At 34.0% G+C, this 12,059-nt stretch overlaps 1 protein-coding gene and 1 long non-coding RNA gene across 7 annotated transcripts in view; one reads left to right on the top strand and one right to left on the bottom strand.

Moving 5' to 3' along the window:
• LOC140047254 (uncharacterized) overlaps positions 1–12,059 on the top strand; it is an 81,984-nt gene that overhangs the window by 40,139 nt on the left and 29,786 nt on the right. The window lies entirely within an intron of this gene.
• The window catches only part of LOC140047252 (uncharacterized), a 40,798-nt gene continuing 30,485 nt past the window's right edge, over positions 1,747–12,059 (bottom strand). For 3 of the 6 annotated variants that reach the window (XM_072092160.1, XM_072092156.1, XM_072092155.1), the window contains exon 2: positions 1,747–4,070. In XM_072092160.1, the coding sequence (XP_071948261.1) occupies positions 1,890–3,974 (2,085 nt within the window). In that variant the 5' untranslated portion in view covers positions 3,975–4,070 and the 3' untranslated portion in view covers positions 1,747–1,889. Of the gene's footprint in view, positions 4,071–11,086; positions 11,633–12,059 lie in introns of those variants that run through there. The other 3 variants (XM_072092159.1, XM_072092158.1, XM_072092157.1) reach the window with 2 other exon arrangements.

Here is a 12,059-nt window from a genome sequence, read left to right as displayed (position 1 = left end):
AACTGTCCAATATGATGCTTTAAAACATAGGCTAAAAAAAGACACCCCTAGAAATAGTTTATCATTTGTTGATTATTAAATAATTTACATTATAATTAGTTTGGTATTTAACGGAATGTAAAAAAAAAAACCAAAAAAAAAAAAAACATTTATGCGAGTACCGGTACCAAGAAATCAAAAAAGGAGGTTACATGGGGTATAGGCTAGCATTTTTAGAGTTGAAACAATTTTTATTATTATTTGACGATTATACCGGAAGGAAGCAAGTATATCCCAGGAAATTGTGTTGATTCTGTGATAAGCAATGTAAGTAGCAGAAGAGAGGTCAAAACATTATCAATTTTTTCTCTTTCAATTAATTTAAAATGTCTTATAATCTGTAAAATCAGTGAATATAAAAAAAAAACCTTTGCTGTTTCAATTGGGTAAATTTCATATGAATTAAAATGGTTAGTAATTTTATATTTATTAATTAGAGGCATAAAGTTATAATTGGTTCCAGGGGGCATTTAAAGACATTACTGAAATTGACAGTATGTATAGCCAAAAGGATAAATAGTGTTCATGAATTGTGAGTACGTATAGCCAAAAGGATAAATAGTGTTCATGAATTATGAGTACGTATAGCCAAAAGGAGCAATAGTGTTCATGAATTGTGAATACGTATAGCCAAAAGTAAATAGTGTTTTAGTGAATTTATTAGGCTAGAGATGTTTAACGAGGATGCTTCTTGTACACTGTCGTCATCAAATCAACATAGCCCCAAAAATAATTTGCTATTTTAAAGGGAAGTAGGACAAACTATTAGTAAATACCAGATATGTAAGAAATGTTTATTATTTTGTTTTAGCAGTTTAACATGGAAATAGTAGTATTCTTGGCTACCTTAGAATGAACATGTATGCCACATAAACATAGTATCATTTATGTTATATTTAGCATTAATATATTAGCATGTATACTATATAAATATAATAGTATTGTTATATTGGTATTAATATTGAGGTACATACAAGTTTTATACATTGAGGTAGGCAAGTTAAAAAATTACAATAAAAAATAATTTAAATTTGAAATTTTCAATATCGACATTTCTCGTTTTTCTTTTTTTTTGTTTTAGACACGATGTCATAATCATCAATGCCTCTTGTATGTGTACCTATATATAGTAGAACTGCAATTACAAAAAGTTGGCGAGTTGTTCAAATAAAAAAGATTTTGCAAATTTAATGCTGTAATTGCATGGTTCTACTATATATATGTTATACATACACAAACACATTAATGATATGTGTGTAGGTATTCTCAACCTACAATAATACATATATAAGATATACACATGAACATTGTATGTTTATATGTATATCATCATGTATTGTCAATACAATACATGATTAACTTTTAGTTGCAATTTCAGAAAGGCACAAAACTCAGCTGACAAAGAAAAATAATTAAAAATAAAAATGTTCTGCAACAAAAAAATGATAACTAACCAATCAAATTATTATTACTCTACCCTGATTGGTTAATATATAAATAAAATATCTATAAATAGAATGGTTTATGTTTATGCGTGGGGAAATATTAAAATTTGTTTAATTTAAGAATTGCAATTGTGAACTTGATAACAGTCCTTTAAATAAAAATAAGTTCTTTATATAATATTTCTTCTCAACTTATTAATTTATTATATCAACTCAATAATATTTGCTACATTTCAGAATCATTAGGAATAATCGAGTTGCACAATTCAATATTAAGATCTTGTAAACTAAAAAAGGAAAGTCTAAAGGTACAAAATTTAGAAAATAAAAACCATTCTGTTTAAATTAACTATCGATTAAACAAATAGTAAAATTTATTCAAAATATATTTAGTGGCACATTAAATTATCTTGTATGTTGACTTCGTGTTATATGACACGTAAATTCTATTTTGTCTCGACACACATACTGACATATGCTACATTGAAAAGGATGTTCGGTGCCATGGCAACTCATATGTAGACTGTAGATAACCTGTTCCGGGAACATTGTACCACAGTAAGGACACGTCTGTATGTGGGGTTTCGACGCCGAATTCTCGCCGTCATTGTCCCCACCTGGAATTGTCTGAGTCTCGACGGTTCTCTTTCCGAAATGATTAACCTGAGTGCTTGTGGGCCCTTTCTCTTGGTGCGTGCGGTAGTAGTACGATTCCTCGGAGCCATGCCGGTACTCCGAGGATTTCCCGAGTGAATATGTTGAGGTATTTGTTACGTCTGAAGCAGCCTGAATTGAAGGATCTGTATGATCTAAATTTCCTGAGGTAGAAGTAATAAATGCATTTGCTGGTAAAATACGTGATTTGATTGGTCTTGCTGATAAGTATGGGACATCGCCATCCGATCTTCCGGTTAGTCCTTCTTCGTAAGCTTTTCTCGCCAGCGCAGCTTCCCGCTCCCTATTGATCTCCATTGTGTAACGTTTCCCGAGAGTAGCAGGAAGTGGCGTCGGCTTGCGTTTTCGTTTCTTTGCACCAAATGGTTTCTCTAACATTTCTTCGTACGATTTTTGCTGTTGAAGTTGCAACGGGGTAATAACTGAGATTTCGTTTATGGTTGAAGGTGAAGTGGCTGTATTGGGTGGAATGTTATCAGATGGGGATAGAATGGGCGATGTAATTCCACCAGGGCTACTTGTAAGAGACTGTACATCAGACACTATGGGTCCACTATTATCACTTGCAGCTGAACTATCTTCTGCACTTAACTGTGCCGTATTTGAAAAGTCAATAGCCTGGGACTGGTCTTTGTGACCAGTAGTATTTCCTGAGGTAGATTCAGTATGGGAAGCTGTGCTCCCAACTGTTGGGTTTCCTTGTCGTAGCGTATAGCCGTCTGTCGAACCCGGCGATGTCCGAGAGCTTTCATCGGGCATTGGTAAATCCTGAGAATAAGAGTTTTGGTTCAATGTGCTGTTTGGCACAGAACCAGAATGATTGAACATGTGATGCGAATCAATAGCATGTTGATATTTAGGATCAATAATGGGCGAAACATTACCGATTCGATTAACACCAACCGAGTTTGTCATTACTCCGCCCGGAAAAACAGTCGTAAGAGGTGACGTATACATACTGTTTATATCCATAGTTTTTGACGGACTAGTCATTTTGCTGGTGTTGATGTCGTCTGTTAGGAATGATCCAAAATCAACACCGTACATTGCCTCAGGATGCTTCTTTTTACGATGAGTGACCAAGTTACATTTATACGGCGTTTGGTACAAACATCGATCGCATTTAAACATTTTAGCCGTACCCGTATGAACAATCAAATGGCGCATCAAACTGCTACGAAAAGAGCTGCTAAATCCACAAACCAAACATTTGTATGGTTTGTTGCCGGAATGCACATTCATGTGTTCGTTAAGGTGCGTCTTAGTTGGAGCAATATATGTACATAACTTACATTGGTAAACAGAGGGTTGCCTATCACCACGTACCATGCCATCCTGTTCGGAGGCCTCTAGCATACTCTGCATGTTTTCCTGAGCGTGTAAAGCATCATTGCCGTTCGTGCTGCTATGATCGTCCATCTCTTCTTCCGACGGAGAATCCGGTCCCTTTTGTATGTTTTCCCGATGGAGCTGCATATGTTGCAGTAGAGTGTTTTGATAGGCACTTGCAAAACCACATTCGTCACACTTGAACGGTTTACGTCCAAGATGCACATTTCTATGTTCCTCTAATATTGCAGGTGACGGCGCAATAAAGGTACAAAGTTTGCACTGATAAGCCTCGCCATTCCCTGACGGCGAGTCGGGGATTTCATCATGCCCAACGTCTTCTTCGATTTCAGTGTGTGCATCACCATTCACTTTTATAATATCTGGTTCTTCCTTCAATTTTGTTGTGTCGCTAGCAACCCCATCCATGGGTGATTCTTCGTCGTTGAGGGGCTGTACTGTACTAGGCATTTTTCGTTCCTCCATACAGGGGTGCCACAAAGCTCTGTGCTTAGCATGAGGTAGATGAACTGTGGGAGGGAGATAACGTAAGGTATCAACCTCTCGGACTCCAACATGAGCCTGTAAGATATAAACACGTAAAGAATATAAATATAAAATGCCAATGAACTATCATGCATGTTACATCATTCTTTAGTTTTGAAAAGTGCACAATAGACCAGATACTGTATGTTGTCATTTAAATTTAAAAATGTTTATCACCAATTATTGTCTTGGACACACAAATATAAAATTTTACATTTATTTATTACGGTATATATAAAATTACAAAAACAATAGCACATAGCTAATAACGTTTGTATTACAATAAAAAATATTGAAATGAAATCTATAAAAACTACAATAATAAATTCGGAATATACAATTACAAAATTTCACATTAAATAACTCTTGATGCTAAGAGAAAAATGTACAGTATTGTAGGACCATAACATATTGATAATAGTTTGTTTACTCTTCGTTGCCCATATTTGGTGTTGCAATGTTACATAAGTACTCATAATGTTCATTCATCCATAACATATGAACCTAGTGTTAAGCTATAGAAAATTATATTGTATTCAATCTCAATAGTAGTACTGAAGCAAAACAAGGAATACAAAGGTCTCATATTTTAATGTACGAATACAAAGAAACAAGCTCGGCAGATACAAACAGTCAGAGAAATTTGGTTAGAAGTTGACTTGAATACGAGGATGAATGCCAAGCTCGGTCCATAAAAAAAAAATTAATTTTGTTTTGGTGAATGGTTTCAGGTTTTTATGAGCCCCCCCCCCCCCCAAAATATTATTTGGTTTTTAATGGCTATCCATCTAGATTTTTAGCAAGCTCCAAAAGACCCGAATTGACCTGAGAAATAATTGGCAGGGGATACTGTACACAGGTTATTTAAGAACAAACTTTCAGATATAAACTAAGGAGGATTTCATGGAAAAATGAAATTGGTGGTGGTTTTTAGTTTTTGTGAATGGAATAGATGTTTTGATTCTCTGGTGCTAGCAGCATGTTATGTACTTAAAGGAAAGGAACACCCTGGGCTAAATGTGCCACTGTGCTTATAGATAAATGTAATAAAAACATGATTACAATGGTTCAAGGTACAATAGTAAGCAATTTAGTTAAAAAATAGACTTTTAAACGACAAAATATCGGAAATTGAACAGCGCCATTTTGACAGGTTAAGAGCAATTATGTGACGTCAGATTAGGTGGACGCATTCAAGCAAATCCAAGCGCCCATCGTCTTAGTACAGTATTTCAATATGGAAGTGCGGGATATAACCATAAATAAAATCAATTAAATAGCCTAACATACCTAATATTTTCGGAATATGGCTTGGAGTTTTTATAATTCAAAAAATTTGGAACCAGAATATACAGAAAGAGAGTTAGTTTTGCGTCGTGCTGATGAGGAAAAAAGAAGAGAAGAAGAACATTCTCGAGCATAACAAGCCGTCGAAGAATGGTGTACTTTCGGCCAGTGTATCTGTACTGTATGCCTTACTAGGCCTAGAACTCGTGTTGAACGAAAATAAAGTAGACACTGCATCGTCAACCAACAGCCTCCGTTTCGAAGGTTTGCCAGTTAATTCCCCTACCAAATCCCGTTTGAAACAGCTAGGCAATAAAAGTAACAATAGATTAACAATAGCTGAAAGATTTACGAATTGGCTTGCAGAAGAAAAGATCGATCGAAGGTTTGTTTACCAAGCCAGCGCATGCTCATACCGTGTCATCGCCGTCCTGCATGACCGCATGTCGCGTTATTAGCCAATCATATTAGCGGATTCGCTTAGCCAATAGAAGCGCTGAATGCAACCGCGAATCTTAAAATTTTCGTCGGCCGTATCTGACGTCACAAACAGGCTGCCATGAGCACAAGATGGCGATTTTCAAATGTCTTGAAAACAGCTTTAAAATCCTGTTTACTAGAAAACTACAAATCCGATTTAAACATAAATTGTGCTGAATATTAAGTTGGTAGGGTTACTTTTATAATAGTTAGGTAAGATATTAGGGTGTTCCTTTCCTTTAAGTATCAATATTAGTTTACAGGTATGTTGAGAACCAGGGAGTTATGCTTTCGTAAGTAATGTCATATTATAATTAGCGTCGTAACAGTAAAGTGTTCAGATATTCCTAACTAACGCCTTCATTTGAAACTAAAGCTTCACCGATTTGGGGGCGAATATCTGGTATACAGGGGCAAATTTGATTGGATACCGGTAGAGGTCAAAATCATTGATGCATGACTTTCGTATTGTAAGTGGCATTCATCTTGTAGCGTCAGCTGTCCTAACGAACGAAAGATCAGTGTCGTAAGAGGTGGCTTCCGCTAATCTGTTCCTGGTTCAGACCTACGGAGTTGTACGCCGCGTACAATACGAAAGCATAGAGTAAATCTGTAGGTCTAAACAGGCCCTAATATGGTTGTGGTTCAAATAATGATACTGAGATTATAGCAACAAATTTAGATGTAATTGATCTGGCATACCATTTTGAATGCGACTTGAATAAATGGTGTATAGATAGAAATCAGTAGATAAGTTATGTGATAATAAATGGTAAATGTTGAGCAGATACCACAGTATTTGTTTGCATTTATAATTGAAATTGACTTTTGGATTATATAGATAAGATCCCTTTAAAATAATATTCACAGATTTTGTGTTGCTTTCACTGGACTTTTCCAATTAAAGCTAATTTATCTAATTTTACAAATCAATTTATTTATAATTAACGGAAATAAAGAAACAAATGTAATTATGCATTCAACTTAACTTTTTAACATGTCAATTTTTTTAGCAGAAATGTACTGTAATTAAAAATGTGTAAAACTATCCATTATCTTATCTGAATAAGCATACTAGAACAAAATTAACTTGAATAAAGGGTACTAGGAATAATAACAAATATTAAATATAGTTTATTAAAATTTGGCAAACTGCCCAAAACGGAACCCATCACAGAAGAGTGAATCTCAAATAATTATAATCAATGACAAACCTGTCATAAAAAAACTGTGAAACAAAAAAAAACTTTACTATTTCAAACTATTTATTTTGTAATTTAATTACTCGCATGTATTGGCTATGTATTTAGAAAGTTAGAAGAGCTATAAAAAAAGTAGGTCAAAGGTGAAGGTACTACTACTTCTGCAATAAAACAAAAGCTTTTATAATAGATATAACTCATTATCAGCTAAAGCCAGCTGCCTAGAATAATTTTTTATAATGGTACCTTAGAACAATTTATCTTAATATCATGTTAATGTTACATAATATCATGAGTGGAGATACACAATAACGATATTATTAGGAATTCAACCATGTACAGTACAATCCAAAGAATTTTACAAGAACATTTTTAATGAAAGATTACTGGATTCAGTTAGGATAAATTACAAATTTATATGAGTTTAATTCGCTTACACAAATTAAAAAAAAATATAATATAATTTTTTTTTTAGGCAAGCAACAGAATTCTGTATTAACTAAGCAATAAACAGAAAGAGTCTAGATTCAATTTTCCTTTAAAATAATATCTTCACTATTTTCGTAATTTCCATTAATTTTTTTTTGGGGGGGGGGGGGGGGGGGGGAATTTCTATTTATGCCTATAAATTGAATGAATAGAATGCACTGTAAACAACACTATAACAGTGGTGGCGCCAGGATTTCCCCGACGGGGGGGCCAAATTCCCCGACGGGGGGGCCGAATCCCCCCACGGGGGCCGTACGCGCGAAAGCGGGGGTGGGTTTGGGAGGGGGTATTCCCCCTCCCGAGCCTCAAAAAATTTTGAAAAAATAGATGCGTACACACTGTTTAATAGGCTAGAGCAACTGTTTCCATTACATTTAATAACAATGTCACATAATAATGTAAATTTAAATAAATCTTTCCTAAATACTCTAATACGGATCTTTTTCGACGAACTAATAATAAACTTTGATCCGAAAATGCCTCGATAGTGCATGTGTTTAGTGTACGACTGTGCTTTGGTGGTCTGTTAACCTCAGATATATACCCTATAGCCGGGTGAATAACTCAATGTAATTTAGTACCGTATACAATGATGATTGCCGTAATCGCCGTGTCTATAACACAAATCAATAAAATGCCGTTTTTTCGGCCGTGTACATAGAACAAGACATTTCATGTTTATGTTATGCCTATGAAATAATAATAAAAGAACATCATGTTTATCGTTTTTTTTATCGTTTATACTGTATACCATTATATAAAAAACCTTCATACGCGAGAAAAAAGTTCACGATATTACACTCTACTCTGTACAGGGGTGTAAATATACAGGTCCACGCTAACGCTTGCACACGGACCAGGGCGGAAAATGGTGTATTTTTTGGAGAGTGATGACGTCAGCATTCACACGAGGAGCGAGCTAAGAAAACGTGATGCTGGTAGTGGGAGTGCATGTGTTTTGAAAATAACTCAGTTGTGGGTATTTTCCGAAGATTTTAAATTGCGTTTTCTTTTTAGACTCTTGAATTCATAAATAGTTATTTCACTATGTAGGCCTATTTACACAACTATAGCTCTAGCCTACTCTTCTTAAAAAGAGTCAAGTACGTCGAATCCGCGTCTAGCGACGGTCATGGGTTTGGTGCATCTTTTTTTTCCCTTTAGAATTAAGGGAGGTGGCTAGCCACCCTATTCACCCACCTACCCTAGATCAAGATTTATGCGCGAAAAGAAACGTGACCAGACCCTGTTTTATGGTTCGGGCCAACCAACCGACAGCGGACATATACGCGGTACACCAAGGGTTATTGGTAAATTGAAACAATTCGTAAACTGAACCGTGAGAACATAACTCGTACCCTTATCCCTGTATAAACGTACGTCGATGCGTAGTTGCAAATAAATTTTCGATTTTCGCCTGGAATCTGAAAAATACACATTTTGGTCCCTGGATGTATGTCGACGCGTATACCGCAGTGAGCCATGAAAGATTCGTACAAAGAGACACCGCCAGACAAATGCGTACCACATCATACCGTTTACTTCGCTGTCAGTATATCGTACGTACGTCAAAAATGGAATGCCGCAGTTACTTAAAATATATAGTAGTACACTTAATATGGTTTTATTTTTTACCAGAAAAGAAATGATCATATTTTTCTCCCCGTCAAATATGACCAATACTCCCCGACGGGGGGGCCAGCTTTCCCCGACGGGGGGGCCCTGGCCCCCCCGGCCCCCCCGCTGGCGCCACCACTGCACTATAATAGTGTTTTCACTGTGTTTATCAATCATATTCATATTTAAATTAAATGATTTCTTGATTGTCCATTTTAATCTTGAATCTAAATGGAAACATTGAACACTTAACAGTATATTAAGAAATATGTTGAAACCATTAACTGTGTTTTAAACCCAAAATATCTATATATTTACTTGCCCCCTCTTTCCTGCGTACACTTGACTCATTTCCTCCACTATACTGTAAACACACTAGATTTACATTAGAATAGATACTGAGAGAATTTATAGCATTTTTCATACAATTTCATTATAATGCTGTAAACAATAACATTATAATCCTAAACTGTGAACTACAGTACTATAGTATAATCTGTTATAATATAATACTGTATGTGTATAGCATATTTATCAGATATTTCAATACTAGCTTTCACTGTTTCAATCATAACAACTTCCAAATACATTAAACCATAATGTTTTAAATATTATTCCATTATAGTTGTAATATTATCATAATATATTTCTGTTAAATATAACTCATTCACTCACTCACTATTCAATAAAATATGGTACCGTACTTTGATAGTAATATTTTATAACATTTCATTTATGATGGTTCTAAATTTGATTGCCTTCCAAAAAAACTTTTAAAAATAAAAATTCTCTCTGCCTTCCTGTCTGCCTTTACATCTACAGTATACTTTTATTTTTATTTATTTTTATATATAAATTTCTTTTTTTTAATTCAAGAATATACCACCAAAAAGACAAATTTTTGCAGATAATTGATCTTTTTAGATAATAATGTTTTATGATATTTTGTCTGGTTTTACATTTATAGTGTAGACTGGGTTTAGAGATATATTGAAAATATTCTTTTTTTCAAACCAATAATTAGTAAAAACTAACCTTTTCAATCATGGGTTTAGAGATGTTTGTATATTTCACATTGCATTCAATACAGCCAAATTATGTTAAAAATAGTATGTAAAGCTGTGTAAACAATTTCATCTGGTTTCAGTGTAGCAATGGGTAAAAGGTTCAAAAGTAGTTTATGTTTTGTTGAACCATAGAGGAAAAAATAATGGTTGAACCTTTAACCCACAGTTATAATATATTCTTAATTTAAATAATTACAAAGGTGAAACAAACTAGATTTGTTCTAGTAACATTCTGTTTCAGTCTTTTTTATACAATATACCAATTAAACAATGTAATTTGTTCTATTTAATCAATATTTATAAATATATATAAATTATAAATATATTCATAAATTGGTATGTGAAACATTACATACAGTATGGTATGTAATGCAAGTACAATATAAAATAGACTACTAATGTTACTAAAAAAACTTTTTCATAAGTAGTATAAATATCACATTATTTTACATATAAAATAAATACTTATTAAACTATTAATGACTTATATTTAATAGGTCATACCTGTCCTATTAGTATAAAACTAAAAGTTTTAATATTCACCATAGATATGATGTACTGCCATCAGGCCAATAGAAGTACCTCATGTGAGTTATTTTTAGTCACAGTCAGTAAAGACACCACGCAGAAACCTAATGTTAGATATTAAACTCCTATTCTCACAGTGAGAACCACAAGTCCAATAGTACAACTAAGCAGCTATGTGTACACTTCACTGAATAAATACTACTGCATACATTCACACTACCAGATTAAAAAGGTTAGCGTATGATTATTCTAGAATTATATTACTGTATATACTAACTGGAAATTTAATATTTGTCCATATATTAAATATAGCGCATGATGATGGTAACATCCTCAATGGTATAGAGTCAATACTTTAAAAAAAATGTAATTAAATTCTTACCCCCTATAAATGAAGTATACAAATCCAAGAGAGTACAAGTGTGTTACATATGTCCTAGTTTCTTCAAAGTATTTGTACAAGTGATTGATATAGCATAGCTGCGATCTATTGCTAGTCACATAGCCGGGCCTTTTGTTATGCATATAATATCTATGGAAGCTTTCATGCCTGGCTTGTGATTTCAATGTAGAAAGAACTACTTCAATACGGCTGACCTAAATGTCCTAATACTTTGTGATGTTTATAAAGCACAAGCCTTGGCCAAGGTCATCCTTACTTCCAAAGCCACGACCGCCTGACCTTAACTGGAGTTCGCTCATGCGTACTCTGTTCAACATGCATGATGTGTTCCGCCCAAACTACATTCAATTCAAGCCATACAGCAGTGACGACGACGAATGAACAATAAATCAAGCATGAAAATGCAAACTCTGGTTCTAGAACAATTCATGTATTAAACTGTAAGCTGGCAATAAATAAATACACTCTTAATAGCATGCTCTCCTGCTACTATATTACTACAACTAAAGTTCATCTGTAATAATGACAACAAGCGGATGCTCTCCTCTCCAGAAACACATTTCTACTTGTAATGTTATGAACCCAAAAGTCAGGGCTAGGCATCTAAAGCTAGTAGAATTCAACGACATACTCTAATACATTTTTATCATAACATCTCTATAGTAATAATATAGTAATAATATTGTAGCACACACAAGTTTCTAATGAAAAATTGATCAACTTTTAATGAAAATAAGTTTTCATTTACAGTTAATGTATTAATACTGTAACTATCTTCAATTATATGGAAAACACTTGAAAGTTAGATAATGATATACAGTACTGTTGTTTAATATTTCTCAAATATAAATAGCTCATTCAAGAATAACATTAAATAAATTTTGATTAACATTGATTGAGAAAAGCAGAGTAAATATTTGTTGACATATATTACATGACAGGGATATAAATT

This window comes from Antedon mediterranea, chromosome 4 (assembly GCF_964355755.1).
Source record: "Antedon mediterranea chromosome 4, ecAntMedi1.1, whole genome shotgun sequence".
NCBI lineage: Eukaryota > Metazoa > Echinodermata > Crinoidea > Comatulida > Antedonidae > Antedon > Antedon mediterranea.
This window is presented reverse-complemented; position numbering and strand designations above follow the sequence as displayed.